The sequence below is a fragment of the Columba livia genome, chromosome 4 (genome assembly GCF_036013475.1).
Source record: "Columba livia isolate bColLiv1 breed racing homer chromosome 4, bColLiv1.pat.W.v2, whole genome shotgun sequence".
In the NCBI taxonomy this organism is placed as follows: domain Eukaryota; kingdom Metazoa; phylum Chordata; class Aves; order Columbiformes; family Columbidae; genus Columba; species Columba livia.
Genome location: NC_088605.1, coordinates 24731683 through 24755777, shown reverse-complemented (window position 1 = coordinate 24755777; position 24095 = coordinate 24731683). Strand labels below are relative to the sequence as shown.

Below are 24095 nucleotides of genomic sequence, written 5' to 3'. Positions count from 1 at the left end.
CCAGACTTGACCTTAAAACAATTTAAACCCCTGGATTTGCTGTATTAGCAGTATCAGAGCCCAGTGTGTCACTGTTAGAGCTCTCAGAACAGAAAGCTGAGCAGAGGGGTCGAGCTGCTGAGCACTGTCAGTCTGTTTCACCTGACAACTCACAGTTTTGAGGTGCTGGAAGAAATGACAAAGGCTGTAGGACAACTTTGCAAGTATTCCAGTATAAAGCAGCTCCCCGTTACTCCTGTTGTAGAAGCTTCTAACTACAAGAGCAAGGGAATATGGCTTTTTTTTCTAAACTAATGGGCAGGCTCAGAGAAGCAGCCGCCCCCCGCAGCAGAGGGGCTCAATGATCTGTGTACCACAACACAACCTCTGATGGGCAGAAAGTTAAATGAAAAAGCCAGCCCCTTACACCACTGGTTTAACTCTGTAAACCCGTGCAGCACCATCCCCTGCGGCAGAGCCTGCCTGGAAACCAGCAAAACCATAGATGTGAAACAGAACATCACACCCAGCTTCACTGGGCAGACACCCACAAACTGCTTCGCCCCATCTAACAAATGACAACAGAGTCACGCCAAAAAAGTGAAAAGTATGTACTGGTGGCAAACAAACCCATAGACACTCTCTCTGCTGGGTTCTTCCTACCTGAGAAAGCAGGGCAGTGTTATTACCCAATGGCTGTCACCTCCCCTGTAAGAACCAACTCTAGTTTATACAAACCTCAGTTTAAAATGCACAAAGATGAGATGAAAAATGGAAACTCCAAGAACATTTTCCTCTGTGAGTTACGGGCTTTGTTTCTTCACACATAGTCTTTAAAGGAGACACAAGGTGCTGTACATGTATTTCTTTGGTTCTTGCTCGCACCTGAAGTAGCACACACTTTGACTACACAGCTTGTATTCATACAACTTCCTTCTTCAAAAATGTTTCATGAGCACCATGGAACTGGTCATCCCTTTCTCTCTCCTTACTGCCCTCTCAGAGCAACTTCAACTACTGGAAATAACATAAGAACTGCTTTCAGGGAAACATGCATTTATTGTTAAGCATTCCCAGTGAAAATCAACATCTTTTAAAATGTGTGTTTATTAAAAAATCATTTGTGTACAAAAGTGTTTGTGTAGTTTTTATTTTCAAGACAAAAAACACTGATGCTGCATTCCAGCCCACCCGCTTCTCCTGTACACGAAGTCTGATGCTCAGGAACCAACCTCTTGCAATATTGTTTTTATTGGTAAATATTTTAACTAGAAAAGTCAGAATTTGGGATGGAAAAGGTAAGTGAAAAGCAGGGTTCTTCAACAGTTGACATCAGCATTCGTATGATGACAGCGTCCTTCAGACACCACAACAGAGCACCAGCAGTTGCCGCAAACCGTAAAATGGACAAGTACAGCATTTTCACAGTACATTTCCTCGTCTGTCGAGTCATGGATCTTGACTTACATTACTGATGAACGGCTCAGCACCATAAGCAATTGGCTATTTTGATGCCTACAAAGCAGGTAACAGCAGAGAAGGAACATCACAGCACAGCGCAAATGATTCGCAGGAGAGTTTGTCCAGGGAGAACAAATCTGAACTTGAAACCTACAGAGCACGGCAGCTGGATAACTGAGCGAGAAGCAAAATATGCGGTAAGGAGAGCTGGGCCTGTGAGCCTGGTGATGAATCAGCTGATGACACGAACGCCACAAACGGGAAGAGCAAGATACACCATTTACTGATGGGTTTGGAAGAAATCAGAAAGCTACCAAGAAGCGGTTGCCCCCGTGCCCAGCCCTGGGAGAACGCTGCGCCTGGAAAACGAGGACGAGAACAGAGAAGACACCTACGTGATCTTCCCAGGAGAAGCTTTAGGCACCCAACGAGCATCTTGCCTTTCATGCTTTAGTTCTGCGACACAGACAGCATGACGAAATGCGCTTTCACTAGCTCTTGTTAATTGCTCATCAAAACTGTACAAAACCAACCAGCTGATCACAAATCAGCAGCCAGGCTCCAGATGCTTCTTGTCAACTCTATCAACAAAACATACCAGGAGAAAACACCTCATCTTCTCATTGCATCTGCTCATCAGCAGACATTAACCAAAACTAACTTTCACTACTGCATTTTCTAACCTCTCCCCCTTTGGGCAAGCCTCCAAGTCCCAGCTGGCTTTAGTTGGGCTTTGGGAAGGAAACACGGGACACGCACACACAGTTTGGCTTCCCTGTGCTGGAAACAGAACCCTTCACCCCCACAGCACGTGGCCAGCGCTGGAAACAACTCTCGCTCGAGACTGTTCTGGTTCCCCCCCAGCCCTTCTCCAGTTCAGTAAGCAACCCGTGTGCTCTGCAGTGCCGAGTCTGATCCGCAGCCGTTAGGCTTACATTTGCATAGTTTAAATGTTTCTGTTATCTGCACCACGTAACGCAGATTTGGTGTTACAAGGTAAGCTGCTTTCTGGCTATTTAATTCCTCCTTTCAGACAACAACAGGAAGATCCTATATTCCTTATGTCAGCGTTCCAACACTAATTTACTTGGGAAACAATTAAACACAACGATAATTTAAAAAAAACAAGACACGCTCCTACACCATTAGTACCTAACTGCTACAGAACCAATTACAGCCAAGGTCCTTTGTACTCGGCAGCAAGCTTTTTTTAAACAAAGAAGTTTTGACTATGCAAGATGAAGAGCACAAAGTGCCGCACCTTCCCAGAAGGATATGTTCCTCAGTTTTTGTCTCCAAAATGTACCAGTTTGTCATACTGAGAACACAGCTTGTTCGCAGCAGCAATGGGAGGAAGCTGTGAATTTGGCGAGTGGGGATGCGATGCAGTCAGGGCTTTTGGCACTCGTGGGAAAACGGCAAAGCTGTAGTTTACTGTTCTTGAGGAACCGGACAAGAAAGGAGTTTCTTGTTCCCCACCAACAAAACAAACAAGGGATAAACTACTTTGCTCAATGCATGTTAAGATGTTCAGCAGCGAAATCTGACTGACGCTCTGGCAATCAGTAAACTTCATTACCAATACCTTGCTTAGAAAAATGGGGCCACTTAGACTTCAGAAGTACTGTTTCAAGCTGTCTTCTTACACGATAGAGGAAGACAATGCAGCATTTATTTGTATGTAGAAAGCAACTGTACTCATGTTTTGTGTTCTTGTTGTAAGTAAGTGGTAAATGTGCAGCCGGAGGGGACCGCAGGGCAGCTCCGGGTCTGGGAATGCACAGGGCCCTGAATATCGCAATGTTCAGTCCTACAGCAAACAGAACTACTATTTTATATGTACAAACTCACGACGATAAACTGAACACTAACAGCAAAACTCCTAGGGCTCAGCCCCAGCTGCAGTTAAACTAACCTCGTACAACATTATCCCTATATTCAACTCTGATAATTACCAAGAATACAAAAACATTCCTTATAAAGGACTCGCATGTCAAAATTCAGAGGGACTTCAGACCACAGGTGTCTCCTTAATGCTGGGTCAAGTTTCCTTCCCAGCTCAGCTCTTGAGAAGCTTCCCTCCTGCCAGCAGCCCAGCTGGCATCAAGGTCTCTCTGCCACCAAGCAAGGGATGGAGGGCAAAGCCCAGTATCCAACATCTACACATCAGGGGAAAGGGGAAGACGAGTGTTTTGCAGTAGAGAAGAAAATGAGGTAACTTCACGAGAGAAATAAAAGTTAACAGGACATTGTTTCAGAGGCGACCACGCTCACCTGAGAACCTTTTCCTCTTTCCTCCCCCTCCCCTTTCCCTGGCTTCCTTTATCCTTCTACGTACTGTTGGAAAAACCTGCTCTCTTTAGGAGACTAATCCTATCAAAAGACACGTTCAGAAGCCCATAACTGAGAAGTTTCATGTCCCCGACAATGATTTCCAAGTTCTTTCTTTTGATAAATAGCAGCGAAGAACAAGGGAAAGTAGTCAGCAATTTATAATTACCACCAGGGTAAAAAACCAAGGTGTTGATGTAACCAAGAAGTTCTCAGCCTGTATAACAGAAAAGACAGCAACTTGAGATTAACACAAGTGGCGTTTTGCCATGGTTTCCTACCGCCCCTGGTTTTCACCTAGCAAACCAGCTGAACAGTAGCAGCTTCTTGTTAAAAAAAATAAATAAATATAAGGAAAGACAAAACAACTCATTTCCTTTGGCATCATTGCAAATGATTTACACTAACTCAAGAAAACCCAAGAACACTGATCACTGACTACACCTTAAAAAGAAGTATAAAAACTAAGCACTGTATTGCACTGATATGAGTTCAAAGTATTTACTGTCTGTGCCCTGAAATGGTTTAAGCTTGGACACATCAGCCAGAGCGGTACAGGAACAGCCCAGAACTCGCCAGGTCTCTACAGCTCTATCTGCTGGTTCTGTTCCCCTACCACTGTGCTCCAAATATTCAACAGATACAATAATGTTTCCAGTTTCTTCTAGTATGATTTATAAACAGACCGTCTATGAAGCGTGAAAATATTTCATCTTGTACTCCATAGCTCCAGAAAAATCCCAAACAGACGTATTTCTCCACCCCATCAATCCACTGTTTCAGAGAAAAAACAAAAGAGTGATGGAAAAAATGACTTTGTAGTACTCCATTATCCACAATCCCCACTCTCCAGTCTCAGGATTTCTCTGAACTGCCTTGTCAGATATATTCTCAAAAGCTAGCGTCATATTCACAAAGACATTACAGCTCTCTTTAAATAGATGTACTAGTGTTTGAAGTTGCAAAACTAATAATTTTCAAGCTTTTGCACTCAGGATGAAATGTCATTTTAATACGAATAAAAAGACTGACTGTATGTACAAGCCAAGGTAAGATTTCAGTTCTCGTTTATCAGAAACATCAATGCAAAAGAAAGCTAAATTGAGAACACACTTCTACTTCTATGTGCATTTGAAGTATGTACAGTAAGAACACCAACACAGCCTCCATGTGTCAACTAGAGAAAAACGCAAGCAAGGATGAATATTAAGGTACCTGGTAAGCAATCCTTACATTGAAGCCCAAAATAAAGCCAGAAAACCGCTGGGGGAAGAAAAAACAAAAAGCTGATTGCATCATATCAAGTACTCAAAGAAAAATTGTTTTTAATTCTCAGTATGCTAGAGAATCAGCTTTTCCTCCTTCAAATCCAGTGAAATCATATTACCCGGAATATACTAAAGAACATTTTACATCTATTTAAGACAAAAAAGGAAAGAAAACCATCTCCATCTTTTTGTGCTATATCGAGGCATACTCCTTATGAGATTGTGGAGAAAACAGGATGGATGAAAATCATTACTGATAATTCAAAACAGATTCTTTAAAGGGGAGCCTAGACTACTGTAAATGGCACACGAAATACCCACAGATGAAGAAACATAATCTAGGGAGAATTTTTAGCTGTACGATGGCAGGGAGACGAGAATCAGGATTCCCAATGAATAAGCTAAAGAGGAACGGGTTCTGAGTAGGTCACCATTTGGAACTTTGGGTAAGTCTTGAAAGTCTTTCAGGAAAAAAAGTTACAAGAACACTCGAGTATTTCAGTGGTGCTCTCTTCAGCGACCCTACCTAATATGTCTATTAAGTACAAGCATGCAAATATAGGTCAATCCACAGGCACATAGGATCCATGTTAAAAACAGTAAGATAGCTGTGATGAGTGGCACCAACAATTTTGATGACTAACACTCAAAAATGTTGCTTTCTGAATTACTAAATCAAAATCCTGAAGCAAGTTCCTGCTAGTCTTCGTCACACTGCTAAACACTAAAGTAGGCATGTTTTTCCCCCATTATTTTAGCTGAGCTCCAAGAATTTTTACAATATTTAGTAAGAAAAAAAATTAAAGTATTTCCCCTTTTTAAATTTACACAGACGTTTAATTAGCTTTATTTACAGAGCGGTTTTTCAGTCTCCAATAGTGCCTAGATAGCATCATCAGGCAAGGGTGCCAGTTTTAAAAGAGAATCTATATAGAATCCTAAAAATAACAGATGGTGATGCTCCTCCAGAAGGGGCAAGCTGGACTACTGAAGCAGCTCTCTCTACATGGCTCAGTTACTCAGGAGTAATTCTGTTGCAGTCTCTACATCCCATGATTTTGATGACAAGGCCACTATTACTGCATTCTGCAATGAGAAAACAAAAGCAACAACATTTTCAGCGTGTGAGCCTGCAGCTCTGAGAAGCGGAATGAAAAGTTCTCAGGTTAATCACAACACATTAGGATTTAACAAACGGTAAACTAACTAATTTATAGAAAAACTGTTACAAAAGATGGGGATAGATCACAAGATTTACTAGTAATGTAGTATTTTCACACTCCGATTCTTAAAAATAATTAGGAAAACAGAAAGATTACACCTACAAAAGGTCATGGAAGTAGTGAGTCTAGTATACTAGTGACTCCCAGTATTTATACACATATACTTGACCTGCCCCTACTGAAGAATATTTAAGTTACACATACTTACCCTATCAAAGCCCATAGCACAAAGGTTTTCTATTTTTTTGGTGTATTCTGGACTAGAAACTGGTGCTCCAGCATACACATGTGCCCAAAGCCGAGCTGTCTGTTTAAACATTTCTGGATTTTGTTTGTACTACACAAAAGAGAGAGGGGAGAGAAGGGGAAAGTCAAAACAAGTCAGCAATCCAACCACAAAGCAAAACGACAGGCAGGTTCCAGTCCATCATTCTTCCCACAATATCTTCAACCGTGGTGCACACTAGTTGTACTGCTATTTTGGAAATGAAATTTGGAGGCAAGGATTACACAGAGCAAACCTATGCAAGCATTTGATTTAATGCACTTATGCCTTTAGGTTAATTACAGAATGTGGGTATTTTATGTGTACAATCAGGTACTGCTCTCAATTGCACTGATCAAAAGTAAGGCAGCTATATTTAGCACAGCTACAGAAAATTTATATTCAGTGTGGCAGAACACAAATTATCCATATGTTAACATCTCCTGGAAGTACATACTGCAGACTAATCTATTGCTCTAATCACTTAAAAATACGCCTGGTTTTATATACTGCAAGTACGTCTGCAGTTTTTCAGTCAGGGCTGACGATTTACAACCAGGCTTTCCTCCGAGAATAAAGATATTGATAGCATGTGTGACAAAAGAAGGGCTGAAAAATGGGTGAGCAAGTGCAAAAAGCCAGGAAGCTGCAATTCCTTTCATGCAAGCTATTATTTACCAGAAAACATACATCATGCAGATTATGTAAATATTATTTTGCACCAACGACTAACAAGTTTTCTAATAAACAGAATGGACCTTATCACAGAGTTTTCAGCCTGCACCAAGAACTCAAAAGCCAAGGAAGTGGGTCATCTGCCACAAATTAGACTCAGAAATGCAAGATAAGTTTCCTATTTCAGCAACTTTTGTACGCAATATAAGTTTAAAATATTTGTATTTTTTTTTAAAAAAAGACTCCCTTAATCATTATACTTTTAAAAAGTAGGCATTTCCATCTTTAGATATATAAAATTTTTTAGCACTAAATAATACGACAAGATATTGGAAATATAATATTCAAATATTTAGATGCATTTTAAGGACAGAAATGTGCCTGAATATCATTCTAAGCATTTTATTCATATAAGAAAACACTCATTAAACCTATAAAGCACCGTCAAAGTGAACACAATATTTTTTTACTGCTGCGCCTTTCATTTTACCAGCCCCCCAGCAACACCCACGAACCACACTGCATTATGTGCTTTGTACACCTCCCACTAATTCTGATCCACATCAAGTCATTTGTGTATTTACTACCTGATTATTAGTGGCATTAAAACAAACATGGGAGACTACCTATTGCTGGAAATAACTCGTGGTTATAGATACAGTAGTCTGTAATAAATGTCTTCCGTTGCAATGACTAGAAGAGAGTAAGGATTAAGTTAAGCACCAGTGGCATCCTGAAGTACTATATTCTTTTGCTCTTGAGACCTTCCCCCAGTTTTTTTTTATTCAATATTTTTGAGAACACCGCCAAGCCTGGAAAGCAACTAGCTCAAGTGCAAAGGATTAGTCATAACTGCATTTTATTCAGAACTAGCTTTCAGTGTTCTATAAATAAAATTCCTTTACTTAGGTACCCATAAATAATGTAACTTCTCACTGAATTGAGAAAAGCCTAAAGGCACCTTTTACTGATGTCTCTATACCAGGAATGTGAGGCACTTCAGGTTGCTGTACTCCAACAAAACCCAGCACCTGGCTGAAGCAGTTTCGACACCAGACAGCTGGTGTCTGAAAGGTGGGAGGTGTCTGAAAATCCCATCGTTATTCAAGCAGGAGCTCTCCCCAGGATTCAGCTCAAGAGCTTGTGGGACGCTGCCATTTACCGGGACAGCTTCGTAGTCTAACACATAGGTTAGTAAATTAACATAATGAAAAATGAGGGTGGAGGATAACTAACTCCTTGGGAATTTTTGCTTTGGAAAACAAACAAACTAAAACAAAACAAAACAAAAAGAAACTAAAAAAGACCCCACCACCAAATAAATCACATGGAGGAACCGGGTGATTACCACCACATCTCTCAAAGATGTTATAATCACTTTCTACTTAGACACACATTTGTAACGCAAGGCCAAGCCCCAGTACAGTTTTCCTGCAGGTATTTGCAGGAAAGAGGAGGAAGGGAAACCTCCCGCATCAGCCCTGCCACAGCACCGCAGGACACGTCCCCACAGGCAGCAGCCTGGAACACGGCTCTGCACAATCTATGAGGTTTCATGAAGTTTTCTGCCTGAGAAAAAACTCTTTCCAGCTCAAGTGCTTCTACAAGACCGTTACAATTCCCACACAAAATTCTACCAGAGCCGGAACGGGAAACACTACTCCTGCTCTTTGTTTAAAAAAAAAAAAAAAGTGATTTTGTTTAACAAAGAGAGCGTGACAGCAAGGGCATGCATCCAGCAAGAAAAAACAGTGCGGGGACATGCCTGGTGGCCTTGTTGGTCTTCGCAGCAATTCTCCCTGCGCTGAGCAATTGAGGCTGACAGAACTGTTCGGGGACATTTGTTCAGAGCAGCCTCCCAGCGCTGCAGAACCCACAGGCGCGTTCTGCACTGGCTGCTGAGCGCAGCAACCAGCGCTCCCCGCCCGGGGCCGCAGGGGCACCTCATCTCCGCACCCCCTCCAAATCCTGGCAGGTTTGATGCACTGCTCATCTGCCTCCTACAGAGACTGTTATGGGGAAGGAGTGCACACCCTGTCCTGGAGAGTCCTTACAGATGAGACTGATGCTGGAAGAACCCTCTACTCGCTCTGTTCCTTTGTTACTGAACTACACCCTGACTGCCGGTCAGTGGGGAGCCCAAGCTGCCCACCCCCTCCCAGAGGGAAAAGGAAAACACCACCCACCTACTTGAGCTTTTGTTGAAAACTGTCAGACTTTTCAGTTATAGAACGACTATTCCTATCTTTCATCAACACTTTAAATAGAACCATGTCAGCCCTGGTATGGCATACGGTCCAACTGACATTTTATTGTAACTACTTTTTAGGAGTTATCGCTACTGTCTGTAAAGCAACAAACCCTGTTGATTACAGAATTCTACTGATACCAGTTTAACCAGTGACTAAAACAGTTATCCTGAGTACTTGCAAAGGTAAAATACACAGGATGCTTCATTCAGATAAATTGCTCCCCAGGATTAAATGCAACAGTAATTCAGGTAAAGACACTATTCATAAAATTTTGACATTAAACAGATGCAATGCTCAAAAATGTTAATATTAATCTGGAAGAAGAGCTACAGCCCAAGCCAAATCCCATGAACACTATCAAGTCAAAACTAATTTTAAACCAATACACCATTGCTTTTCTTCTACTAAAAGCCTTGGATTTTAAATGGCAAGTTATACTGGGATTCATTTTACTATGTAGTTGTCTCCTGACATTTCTGACAAGCTAAAAAAGGAACAAAACTAACAAAATAGACTTCCTGACACTGGAAAATAACTTGCTACTTACTCTGGAATCCAAAGAGTAAAGAGCACAAAACCACCATAGTAACTCACGCTTACTGCAAAGTAATTTTCCAATAAATTATTTAAAATCTTTATCTCCCCCAATGTCTGGGACCTAATACGAACTAGCAAAGGTCACGGAAGTGTTACAAATTCACCGTCAACTGAGTATCTTACCTGGTTTGCCACTACTGCGTCTTGTGGATCGTCTGGTTCTGCAGCTGCCAACAACGCTTGCAGCGATAACAACACTGTTCTTAAAGTCATTGCTGCTGCCCTAAAATTAAACATTTGAAAATGACTTCACCAAATCACACGCCTGTACTCACCTTTGCTGCTGCACTAGTATCCTGAAAGATATAAGAGTACATGTACAAATCCTAAGTCTAAGAATTGTAATTTTAAATTGCTACAGCTTATAGATATTAGAATGCCATTCAATGTATTTATTTAAATAGAGTTTTAAACATGGATTTTCTTATTAACAACGCTTTCTTAAGCTTTTGGAAAATACAGTCCTTGATCTACACCTGACCATACCCAATTAACATAATTCATTCCATCTGAAAAAAGAAATTAAAGCCAATTTGAAGTTTGTGTTGTCCTTCTTTACTACCAGTAACAGCACCTTGCGCAAGTGTAGGCAGGGAGCGGGCAGCCCATGTGTGCTCCCTCTGCTGGCACTCTTCATAGCCAAATAGCACGTGCAGAAATACTGACCTATATTTTAAATGCTTATAGCAGACAAGCAATTTTATAGAATACATATCTTCTGCATTGCATCGGTTTTAATATGACATTTTTCAATAAAACTTAGCAACTTACATAGCAAATTATTACTGTAATAATAGTTCGGTTGTTACAGAATGTGCATTTTTTTTCAGAATTTCAGATTCTCTTCCAGTTACACTGAAGTATTTCAGGTTCCAAGCTGAATGCTTCTACCAAGCCAAAGAATGGTTCTTTACATTACAACAAAGCTGGGGATTAACTAATAAGATTATGTTTAATCAGATAAAAGCCACCTAGTTACTGAAACATATCCTCAGCTGGGTGATGAGAGCCCAGCTGACACAGTAAACTCGGGTGTACAAAGCATCTTGTTTTTCACACCTAGATCACACATACAAAAACCTGAGTGGAAGAACATAGCACAGAAACACGTAAAGCACAAATATTTTTATTTTACTCATATAATTCCCTGTTCTTTGTGCCTCCAATGGTTTATAATGTATTGAAATTAATCTAATTAATGTACGCATTGATGACACAATTCAAAGTGTTATCTGCCAGTATTAGATGGATGTAATGCAAAATATTTACTATTTCAGCATTCGGCCACCACAGAATGCTAAGTCTTTCGGGCCTTACTATGCTTGAATGGATTTAATAACTTCTATGAAATGAATTTCAGGAATTACCACATCCTACCACATGCTATAAACCCTGAAGTATTTTTTTCCCAGTTAATTAATTACACTGTTTAGTGTAAGTTTAAAGCAGACTTAATATGAAATAATCTACCAACTGTAACTGATACAGTAGTTACTTTCACCAAATAAAAGCTATTCTGCACTTTCCTTCACAGAAATCATCCGACATTAGAGACATCTGAAAATGCTGCCATTATTTAAAACAGATAAGACGACATGAAAGGGGTCACGTCACTTGTGTCACCTTTGCATGCAATTTACTTGCATTTACACTGTAGTTTCTTGGAGTGGCAAATACACCATGGGGAGCAGGGGCATTAGTAAGGACCAAAGGTGTCGCGGATGCCTGGAACACAAGTTCTGTGTTGGCTGCAGCCGCCTCTGGTTTTCCAGACTGCCAGGCCCTCCCAGCCCCTGTTCATCTCTTATGCTTGTAGGTTTTTATATAAAGCACACTGGGACTTGAACTTCTGTGCCGATACTCCAATTTCAAAATGAATAATAAAAATAAATGCCTCATCAATTTGGATATACAGATGGCTATATGCCCAGCATACTCAAACTCTAACATAATTAGTTTACAGACAGGGCTAGTTTAGCTATGTATGTAAAAAGGTTTAACAATGTAGTTTACAACTTACTTTCAAGTCTCATGCCTCAAAATGGCTTTCACATCACATGCATAATAAAGCAAAGTCTTCACTGGACACAAACATTTAAAGAAATATCCTTAAATCATAAGAGAAAACTGTTACAGCTTCAGCTGCTGTTTGTATTGAAAAAAGGAAATTGAAGCTTGTGATTAATGGTAAAGAAAATCTGACATATTTTGTGTAACTATTATATACTCATGTAACATTTTCTGCCTTTGGGACACCAATTATATGCCCAGATCAAAGGAATTTAAAAAGTCTTGTTATTTTTTATGTAGCTCAGTCTTAATTTTTCAGACACAAATTAAGATTCCTGGAAGAAACTGAAGGGACAGCTAAAAATAGATTGCTGTTTCCCAAGTACCTTAAGCAGGTCTTCTTCCTTCCCATTACTTTCTTTTGGGAGAATAAAGTGAATGGAGATGACTGTCCAGAACTACATTTACAGAGACTAGTAAGAGCAAAAACAACTCTCACCATCAGTTCTAGACGAAAACCTATGCTGATAGTGGCACAAAACTAAAAACAATGACATCCACATGACATCCCCATAAGCTAGAGAAGAATGTGCTGCAAAAAAGTTGTATTTTCCTTAAAACAGTATTCCAGTGGAAAGACACGTCTTCCACATTTTCCAATGCTCCTCAAGGGCTTATTTTTCCAGAATAGAATCCTGAAAAAAAAATTTCAACTCTTCTTATATCTGAAGTTTATTTCTAGGTGTGGATTTATACGCAACATCTCATGGAGCTCAAGCAATTTCCTTTGGTAACTCAAGCTGGCTTCATGCTTGGGTTTTAGCTTTTTCCCTTCCTCCTTTGCAAAGGCAAGGTTTTCTGTCACTCCTGACAGAATTCTGTCTGCTCTGTTGTTAACTGGAGCCTCACAAGTTTCTTGGGAAATCTACCTCAGTGCTCCACCATGCTTGATATTCTGCACACTGCAATGGCTTTCCAGTCTTCCACCGTGGGTCATATTTGCTTAGACCATCATTCTTGTCACCTGACTCAATTTTTCCTATGGTTACTATCTTTCTTGGAATACAATGCTCCAAGTGGGTACAATGCCCCAATGAAAGCCTGACCAATCATAAATAAAAAGCAGGCAGCTTGTATAATGAGTTTTGCAGGTAAAACTTCTTCTATCCCAGCATCATATTCACCTTACACATGACACTCTGTTGCCTTTGTTCCCCGACACTACTGGCTCCTGTTTTCTCCTCAAGTTTACAATAACCCTTGACTCCCACCCTCATCCCAAAATGCTGCGTAGACCCTGTGCAGGCTGGCAGGTCTGACACCTACAAGAGGGAGGAAATGCCAGTAACACCTACCAGTGAGCTTCAGGGAGCTTACGGCAGGGAAGCACCTTCCCTCTGAGACGTCAAACCTAAAGCATCCGCTCCAGACACCCTAACCAAACCCCAGGCTTTTGATTTGCATTGCATTTGTTAAACTGCACAGGAAACCTGAAGTGAATCAGAACAAAGAAAGCCAATATATATTTTACTCACGTTTTGTTGGGGTTTTGTTTGGTTTTGTTTGTTTGTTTTTTAGTATCTTGGGGCATTTCCATTAAAAAAAAGGGCACCCCTAGTTTGTGTGAATATAGTGATAATATTAAAAAGCACAACAAGTCAGCTGTGCCCAGCATGCCTGAGGTAAGAAATCTCTTACCTTTCGATGAGCAGAAAGAGTCCTAAGAGGATTATGAAACACTGCCAGTTTTTCCTTTTCTTCTTCGTTTTTAACGGCTAAGTAATTTTCCATTTAGGACGTTTTTACTGATGTTCTGTACATTCCTCCCTGGAAATAATCTCTCTAGTTACTGAGAGGTAACCCAGCAGAACAACAGGAACAGCTGCAGCCAGCAGACTGCTGCTCCATTCTGTCAACCAAACATGGCTACTGGGAATAGTATCTATTTTTATATATATATATATATACATATATATATATATATATATATATATATATATAAAATAATCTGCAGTGTTTATTCCATTTGTGAAATAACTAAGCTTGTTAATCCAAGAGAAAAGCCCTGGGAACTTGTACCAAGGGCTTGTGGAATCTGGAAGAAGGGAGGAAATGAATAAGGCCTTTGAGTAGGAGCTCGTTGTAGTCACTGTTTACATGAGAAATACAAGACTGGGCACCCATTAGGGAAAGGAGGAAGAAAAAAAAAAAGAGAATAATAGCTTTGACACAGTGCTGGGGGGGGCAAGACAGCCTGCTTGCTGAAGAGTTCTCTCAAACAATGTTAATATCCTCTGCATTTTTCTCGAAGCTTTAAAGAGGCTCAGTGCTCCTCAAACACTGTGAACAGAACCCAGCAGTTTTAGATACCCAAGATGATTACGAGCTGGCTGGTGCTCACATATCTATCAAAATTGTGTTCTCTCTTACAATGATTTCTGCATCTCAACTGAAACTGAAGTGTGAAACCCCCAGTACAGCCACTATGAAAAAATTTCTTATTATTCATTTTTATTTCAACTGTCAAAACCACAACGGGCAAGAGTATTTTGTAGCCATACACACAGCCACAACACATTTGCTAAATAATCACTGCTCAAGGGATTTATGCAGAACAGCTTTCAAGTAATTTAGTTCTCAGGTTTCAATGAACATTATTAGATACATTTTATATTTAAGAATAAGATTTTGAGACAGAATACTAGCCTGGAAGATAAATATAGGCTACAGTAAGTGAAACCACATAACAAGTCAGATCAGATCAGCATAAGCAGTATTACTTCTACAAAATCATATAGTTATTTTAATTCTACCAGCAAACAGTAGCTGTTTTGCAAACAACTGGCATAACAGGTATTTACAAATCTAAACATAATGAAAATCCACAGCGGCAAAGAATTTCAGCATAAAGCATATACTGTGAAGAAAGAACTTCATTAAACTCATTAAAAAGATCATTTAAACACATTACTCTGCAAACTGATAAAACCTCCTGCCAGTATGTAGAATATCTCAACTATGCTCATTGGAATAGAAAATCATTGGATGGGTGAGCAGAGGAAGACTTTTTCTAAATGACACAAACACATTAAAAACTTTGTGTTTATATTCACCATATGTGACTCTTTTATCAGTTTATTAACTCTTTAAGAAACCTACTAAGTCCCATAGGCCCAAATTCTGTCCTTCAGCTCCCACTAACCTCCCTGAAAAACACAGACATGCACTGGAATTTGAGACTTACATTTGAGCACACCAACAAGAGCAGCATTATTCAGCAAAGAGCATGACAAGTCAATGAAGTGGCACTTCAGAAACAAAGCTTGTTACTAAAAGATTTTACAAGAGACAGACTGCGGAACTAAATATATTTTCTAGAACACATCCATTAGAATATTTCAGCATTGCATTTGTCCCATTTACCTTTTACTACCTGGTGAAATCTATTAAATTATCGAGGTTGGGGGGTATTGCTTGGGGATTTTTTGTTGTTGTTTTGTTTATCTGCTTTCTAATGAAGCTATCATTTTACTCAAACCACTGTTCAACCTACCCATGCAGAAAACTTAAACATGGTGATGTGGGTATTTCTCAGTTTAAACAGCTACAACAGCATATACTGAAGAATGATAAACAACCTATTTAAATAATATTAACCATTCATATGGCTTAGGAAGCTTTAGGAAGCTACTCAGAAAAAACAGTCTTTTCTATCACAATACCGAAATCCTTCAAACAAGAAAGGATGGAAAGAGCCACAAGCTTCCTCTTCTCCAAAGGACCAGAGGCTTTGCCAAGCACTTCAACAACACTCAAGTAACTTTCTTGTACCATGATTAAAAACCAAAACTTACACAGAGCATCACTAGAAAATGAAGGGATCAATACATTAAGAAAAATTTGAAAAGGGGTTATAGTATGTAGGAACCCTCCCCCCAACAACCAAGTTCTGTGAAATTCTTTCCTTAGTGCTTCCAAATGAAGACACTGTTTCAAAGGAAGAGATTAACAGTATGTAAGGACACTGGTATATTTGATTTTGCACATTTATATCTGTATGGAATCTTACCATTGATCTTTCAGAATATCCAAACAAATGGCCCCAGTGACTGAGCTAATATTAGGATGCCATATTTTGGTGATAAACCGCACCTAGAAGACAATTTTTAAAAACAAAAATTATTATTAAATGCAGTATAGTAAGTATGCAGTTTAAATGTACTGTTTCTAATAATATTATAAAGAAATAATAATTCAGGACATATCAAGCTAAAAAACAGAACTAAGACACGTGACACCACTTATTTCAGGAGGTTTCAAGTTTGCAAGGCCCTTTGTTAGACAGAGACTTGCTTTACTTAAAACCCGACTACAGCCCATCTGAGGACAAACTCATCCCAAATTGCTTTCCCGTGCACTGTCCTGCGCGCACATCCTGGCATCACACAAAGCTGCTCAGAAATATCCTCCAGCAGTACCACTCTTTCAATGTAACTAGGTGGCCAAACACACTTAAAACATCCAACACTTTAAATGCTAGAAAGTTCACTTTATTAAAAGTGAAACAAGTCCCCAAACTCTTACCATAGGTATTGAATCTCACTGTTCAGCTAAAGCCACAGAAGTATTATAAAAATTTCCTTGGTGGATGCCAATACTTCTACAACCACCCAGTCTTGTTACCCATATGCACAAGGCTCTTGAACAAACCAAAACCTAACCAGGTTACAATTACTTTGCTGTCGAAAGGATCTAGACCTACTACACTAAAATAAAGAGTATTCATGCTCACAAAGCATGGAAAAAGTCAGGTGGGTTTTTTTTGTTTGGTTTTTGTTGTTTTTGTTTTTTCTTTTTTTCTACAGACACTGAGAAAGCTAAAAGCAGCATTTTCTTTTAAAACCCCAACCTGTCCTTTGAAAGGAATATATACATGCCTTTAGAAATTTATCCTTCATTTTCTTCAAACCTCCTATTTCAGGTTGCATTTTAACTGCCTTCTAGTGACTTTTGACCTGTCTGTTTCTTGCATCTACCTCCTCACCCCAAACTCCTGAGAAACATTTTATGTATAACACAGGTCTTTCAACTTTTGCCTCGATCGGCAAGCAAATCCGTGCAGAGAACGCTACGTGTCAGGCCCTACACCAAAAGACTGTACATACAGGGCTATAATAAAAATCAGTGCCATCATGGGTGTATAAATAGGCAAGGCCACAACAGTTCTGCTTTCCGGGACAGAAAATAAGAGACCATGTCAGCTGAGCCACTTATTAACTAGCTCAACTCTTCAAATCACTTTGAAAATGTAAAAAGCCTGTAAATACTAGGCAATTTCTCACAGTGAATGACAGCTAACAATGGCTGTCAAAGCACATACTGAACAAGCCAAAGAAATCTTTCAGACAAAAGGCCAGGCCAGGCACAAGCAAAAAGGCCTCCAATTCAAGACTGTAGGCTCCAGAACAAGCAGTGCTACGGTACAGTGCACTGAGCTTCTAACAGCTGTCTGGAAGCTTTGGAAATGGAAACCATCAAGCCCTAAAGCAGCAATTAAACCATGATCCACAGATCCATCTTTCAGAGTCTACACACTGTTTCAGCCCTCCTTGTTTTAGCTCCAGCCAGCACACATGCAGACTAAATAACTGAAACCAACAGATGTTTCTTTAAGACTTTCAATGTGTTTCACTCCAGTGTCAAGGAAGACATTCAAAGGACAAGAGCCAAGGAGCTAAGAGCCACTGGCACCTCTCCCTTCTCTTCCCCAGTTCCTTCCCAGTATTACCTACCAGGGTGAAAATAAACAGGATCTAGGACACATTCTTAATTCAAAGACATCTTTCTGACAAACAGAAAAATCAATCAAGGAGCTGAGTTAGACATCTCGGGAGTCTGATGATTCATCAGAAAATACAGAAGAAGGGACTAAATTAGGGCACAGGAATATACAGTTGCAGCTGCACATGGCTGGGGAGAACACTGCTCATATTGATCCATTTAGAAGAGAAGTGGACTCACAAATTTAAAGCGCTAGAAAGACACAGTAAAGTTGAAAGGACAATAAGATGCAAAAAACTGTAGGAGTGACTTTACCACAGCCATTTCTCTTGTCTCTCGTCTGTGTGCAGGTTTCATACATTCCTTCAGAGTTGCAGTAAGACCACTGTATTTCTCTATTGGTTCTTCCAACTCACACAACTGTACACCTCACTGTATAATTACTACTAGAAACTGGGTAGGTTAGACATGAGTCAACTAAATATAATTTATGGAGCCCAAGAAATTAAAAGAATCGATCTATTACAGCATTTCTTCACTAATAGTGAGGGGGAGGGAAGGCAGCCATAATCTCTACATCAAGTAAAACTGCCTGAAAACTGTATTTATCTTGCCAATAATAAACTACATGAGGGTCAATAATAAGGCACAAGCTTCTCCCCAGCATCTGCCAGTTTGTACTTTAAGGAATAATTAGAGTGTACTTCTGATTGGATACAGCTATGCATCCTGCACTATTTCTGCCTAAAAATGACAGTGGCAATGCCTCTCTAGAGGAGAAAAAACAAAACAAAACAACAACAAATATGAAAGACGGGTACTACAAAGAGACTACACGCACAAGCAAATGAAAAAGAATAGTCAAAACCAACTTGTTAGCCAATTTTTTTTTTTGGCCAAAAAAGTGTCTACAGTACCTTAGGAGGATTAAACGGATATGTTTCTGGAATTTTTATCTCTAGTTGATATCTTCCACCTGCAAAAGACAAGAAAAAATTACAAATTAAAAGAAAAGAACACTACTCCAGCTTAGTCTTTCACAACAACAAAGCTTATGTTTCTAAATAGACAGGTTTTTAAGTAATTCAAATTTACTCAGAGGTATTAGCTAGAAGACAACTCTAAATTTCATATACTTTATAAATAAATGCATGTAGAGTCAATCTAACAGTGTCATATTTGATTATACGTATGAAATACAGATTCTGATTTGTAAGTTTAACGTGTACATTCTCCCATAGTTTCTCATCTCCAACCTTGTAATTGTCATGTTCTATTTTAGTAAAATATATCAAAATGTGAAGTAAATATCCCCTCCGCAACAGATGAAACACAGGTCACAGGAACATTCAAGCTGAACATGGCATATTACACTATTTTGACTTTTTTCTGATACCTCATGTCAATAATTTTTTTCAAATTACACAACTGAAATTAACTGTATTTCATTTTAAACTTTCTGGAACTGAAGAATGCTCGACTAAGTCACTTAAGAAAAGCTCCCACACTTTGAAATTAAAAACACAAGGCTCCAGTGATACTTTCACTATGTTCTACTTAACTGTCTGAAGTAGTTACTTCTAATCCAATTCTGCAAACACTTGGACACACTAGTACTATTAATATAGTTTGCAGAGTTACAGCATGCAAATAAAGTACAGTATGAGCTTGGCAGACAGAGTTACCTTCTACTGCCCTTTTCTAAACACTCATCATTTGTCTCTCCATTACAGTATCATTACCTACATCTATCATAATTATAGTTCTGTTAACTTTCAGGTTTGCTATCAATACTTCTGTCTTTTGGAGCAATCTCAAACTGTCTCTGCTCACTGAAGATCATTTGGCAGGCAGCAGTTTAACAACAAGAAGAACAAAGCCTAACAAGACATACACACCAATTTAGACATCTTATTTTACAGAGAGGTATAGTATTTCTCCTCACTTGCTACTCCTGTTCTTTCAGAAGGAACCGTTTCCCTCTCTCAATATACTTTGTTACAGTTTATAAATTTCCTTGAATTAAAGCTGAAGTATCTGCAATCTATTTCTCCTTTGGGATTTCAGGAGCAATTGCCTCTGCTGCACATCACTCCATACAAAAACAGCTCTCAAGTAGTCTCAATACAGGCAGAAAGATCCATATGCAGGAAAAGAACCTCAAATGAGTACTCTGAACATTTCAGTCTCTGGCAGCTCTTTATCTGTGCCAAAACACACACCTTAGCAGCTACTAACACTTCTCACTTTCAAAATATGAATCAGTCTAATACACTACACCTCAAACTGGTTAATAACAGTTTTGTATTTTCCACTACTTTATACAGCTGTTTGTTTTCACTGCAGTAACTTGAGAAGATTTAACAGAAAATACAGTAGAAGAAAAGCAAATAAATCCAAAATTAAAATAGCTGATGTCTAAGCTCATCACCTCTCTTACAGGACAGCACAGCCGCTATATTTTTGAAGACAGGTACCTCAACAACAGACCTTAACTAACTTTGCTTTTTGGTTTGTCTGAATCGAAGCATAATTCAGCATCATTTTTTTCCTAAGAAACAGAACAATTGCACTGCTCCTGGATTGAAGAAATTCATCAGTCCCTGTATGATTTTACTGTCACACCATTTTGTAAGGTAATATAAAACCTGTCCTAAGCTTTACCATTTCTTCTGCTTACCACTAAAACTTGCCTTTAAAAGACAGACTACTGCAGCTATTCAGCCACCGTTTTTTCTACCTGGAATGTCCAAGTTCAAAAGATGTTAAAACTGCAGGGCCTAGCAAGTTGGTAATATTATTTATAAGGTACTGTTGTTGTGTACTGAACTTTGCAGTTAAAAATGCAGGCTTGAAGACTTAAACTGGACAAATCTGTATAATAATTTCCTTAATGACATTTAAAATGCAAATGACTAATGTATCAACTTCTGCATATCAGTATTTCTGTGGAATTTTTTTAAAAGGAGTATGCATATGTATGGCTTTTCAACAGCTATTTAATATTTGATATTGAATTAAACAGTAATGGCAGAATATTCCTTCTATACTCCTACTGGAGCATATGTCTCACAAGTTTTACCTCTTTTCCTTAAAGAAAAACCCTATTATAAATTTTGCAGTTACTGTGGCTCACTTGTGAATTTGGCTTGAAATTAATACTACAGTTACGCAAGGTTTAAAAAAAACAAACAAAAAAAAAATCCATAATCTATTGAAAAGCTCTTGAAGCAAGTAAAATCCAACAGCCATTAACCTAGACTTTCAAAAGTCCTCTCTCCAAACATACATGTTCTCCTTTGGGATGGCAAATGTTTTTCAGTTGAAGCTGTGTTTTGCAATATTCTTTTAATTTGATCAAAATGCATTGACACAACTGACAGAAAAAGCTGTAAAATTTGTCCACAATAGATAGCATTTTTCCTCTCAGTCACACTTAAACCCCTGTCCTAACACCTCATACGAAAGAATTCTGCAGCAGCAGTTTGTTTTCAGATGCCTCAAAACTGCAGTCAACAGTAAATATTGCTGTTCTTTCACTTTACAATGGTCCTAGAATCCCCTCCAGGAAACTGTCTGACCTGAACTACTGCACTAATTAACTGTTCTTCATAAAGCACTTCTTGCTGTGTCACTGTTCAGACTACAGATGACAGATCAGTCTGTAATTATGCAGTATGCATTACTGCATTAGTCATAAAATCTAAACTACACTCACTGGCAAACCCTTCATAATTACATAAGGGAATAAATGCATAAAACTATGTTACAGAAATATTAACATTCCAAAGTAAATTACTCAAGTGTCAGGAAACACAAGAAATTGGGTTCCCAGTAAGTTTCATTTTGCTCCTGGATGCATGTGTCTTCTAGATTAAAGTAAGCTTACTATCACATTACTTTTCCATTAAATCCTTGCCATAATCAAAATACATAATAGTTTTAGCCCCCAAAATGGGGTATTTACTATATCTTCATCACTAAATATGCTCATATGTAAGCAAGCAAGCATATATTTCACATCAACAAATTCTGCACTAAACACATATTGCTGAATTTCATTAGCTGGATACGCTGAATCTGTGAATACACAGTGCTCAGCTTCTGGAATTTTGGTGTAGCTGAATTATCCAGCATCACACAGAACCCAGTTCTGCAGACAGGCATTCAGATCTTTTTTTACCCTCTTCATGAATCATTATATAGTTTTTAACTTTTGTGACACATGAATACAACTTTCATTTCAAACAGCTCCGAATACATTCTCCAAAAAAAGGTCAATTTTATAAGCTATGGTAAGGCTGGCCTGAAGGGAGCGGGGGGAGGGGAGGCAAGCTGTGACAGACCAGCTCACCAGAGGAAGATGAATTCTGCTTGAATGGAAAAACAAACACTAAAACCTTCCAAAACAACACCCTCCCCCCCACCATTCTGATGTTTCCTAGTACACAATTAGTTAATTTTGCAGCATCTTCACATCTGTATACTTTACAAGACCAGCTATATTTGTAGAAGAACTATTACACTGAACAGTAATCCACTTCCAAAGAGGTCACCAGAACAACTATGTATTTCAGGTTCTCCTTTTAAACTGAAGTCCCATGTTACGACCAGAAGAAATTAGCTTCTTTCCAGACATTACCTTCTGACAACTAAACTCTAGTGGCTGATGAGATGAGATGAGGCTAGAGACACATGGGTGAAGGGAGGAAGGAGAAAGCCACCATTATTTGTTAGATAGCAGAGGAACTCTGGGACTAAAGTTCTAGCGGGGAGCATCCCTACCATCACAGATGCTCTTACTGTGCTACTCTCTCCCCTCCAGGCTCATTTCCTTTCTCCTCAGCTTCTGACACCTTCTACCCTTGCCCAACATTCTCAAACATCAACCCCTGGCAGGCTGTTTCCTCACCCTTATCCGCCCTAGGGCCCGGCGGGTGGTGGGCACTGGGGAGACTCCCTGATCTCCCGGCCAGTGCTGCTGCACCAGCAGCTCCCAGCCTGGAGCAGAAACCAGAAGTGATGTCCTCCCCAGTGAAGGCACAACCACCAGATTTTCATTGGTAGCCACCAACACATTCAAGTGCACATACGCCTATAAGCTACATAACTATTTTCTGGTGTTTTCCCCACTTGATGAGAACATATTTTTCAAAATAATGACAAACAGTATGTGTCTGGTCTCTGGACAATACTCAAGTCCCAGTCTTCGTTCCAAAGCATGGAACAACTAGAGCAAGGAAAAACTGGGAAAATTGCTTTCATTTGCAACAAAATTATTTATTTGCCTGTAACTTTCCTTGAGACATTTTTGTTTACTGGAAGTTCAAATTCAAATCAAAGTAGATACCTGGCACAGAAAATTTGAATAAAACACTATTTTAAAGTAACCAAATATTAAATAAATAATCCTCATTTATGATCAAGTAACTTCAATAGAAGGTGTAATATATATGGAGCTGGCAGACACATGCAAACAGAAAGTTTACAAGTACCAGCACTATTGAGTAATTTGGTATCTCCAATGAAGTATGTTATATTAGCTTCTGTTAAACCTTCTCTATGTAATAAGTTATCTTGCTTTTTACAGACTGAAGAGATGCACAATTACTGATACCAGCTTTCATAAACAAGTTCTACTATAGAGTCCTCCACACCAGTATAAATTAAATACTGGGACCCATGGATGCTTGAGATTCATCCCAAATTTAATCTGCAATGACATTTCTCATTGAGATGGAAAAATGCAACAGGTTTTTGAATGACCACCGTATTACATCACAGAAATACATGTACTCTTACACTAGATTCTGGAGCTCAGCTTCTTGATGCTTCATGGCTAAGGAGCTTAAACTGTCAAGATGGTAAACAACCAAAAGTCAGCAGCATACCAACTACATTGCACACCTTATACCTGACAATTAACCTTTGATATGGCATAGTCTGACTTACTGTAGAACAGATCTATCTTCAGGCAACACAGAAATTCAATTGAAGTATTTTTTCAAGCTTAAAATTTGATTTTTTTTTTTTAAAGGCTATTTTAAGACACATAGCTCTACATATTTATGCTATAAATTAATTTTACAAACAAAGCATCTCAAGACACAATTTGAAGTGTACAATGATTGCATACACAAAAACATTACTTGCCTTCATATGGTGTGTCCGGAGGTCCTGCTATTTCTCCTCTTAATTCTGTAAAATTCTCATCTACAAGATCTACTTTAATTTGATTTTTGCTCGTCTTAAA

General features: G+C 39.0%; 1 protein-coding gene across 4 annotated transcripts in view; it reads right to left on the bottom strand.

Moving 5' to 3' along the window:
- Nucleotides 1-1018: 1018 nt before the first annotated feature.
- The window catches only part of UBE2K (ubiquitin conjugating enzyme E2 K), a 45589-nt gene continuing 22512 nt past the window's right edge, over nucleotides 1019-24095 (bottom strand). For 3 of the 4 annotated variants that reach the window (XM_065062636.1, XM_065062638.1, XM_021286022.2), the window contains 6 exons: nucleotides 23996-24089; nucleotides 18760-18818; nucleotides 16131-16213; nucleotides 10175-10274; nucleotides 6471-6599; nucleotides 1019-6125 (listed from right to left, as the gene is read on the bottom strand). In XM_065062636.1, coding sequence (XP_064918708.1) covers nucleotides 6051-6125; nucleotides 6471-6599; nucleotides 10175-10274; nucleotides 16131-16213; nucleotides 18760-18818; nucleotides 23996-24089 — 540 coding nt within the window. In that variant the 3' untranslated portion in view covers nucleotides 1019-6050. The remainder of the gene's footprint in view (nucleotides 6126-6470; nucleotides 6600-10174; nucleotides 10275-16130; nucleotides 16214-18759; nucleotides 18819-23995; nucleotides 24090-24095) is intronic. The other variant, XM_065062639.1, reaches the window with a different exon arrangement.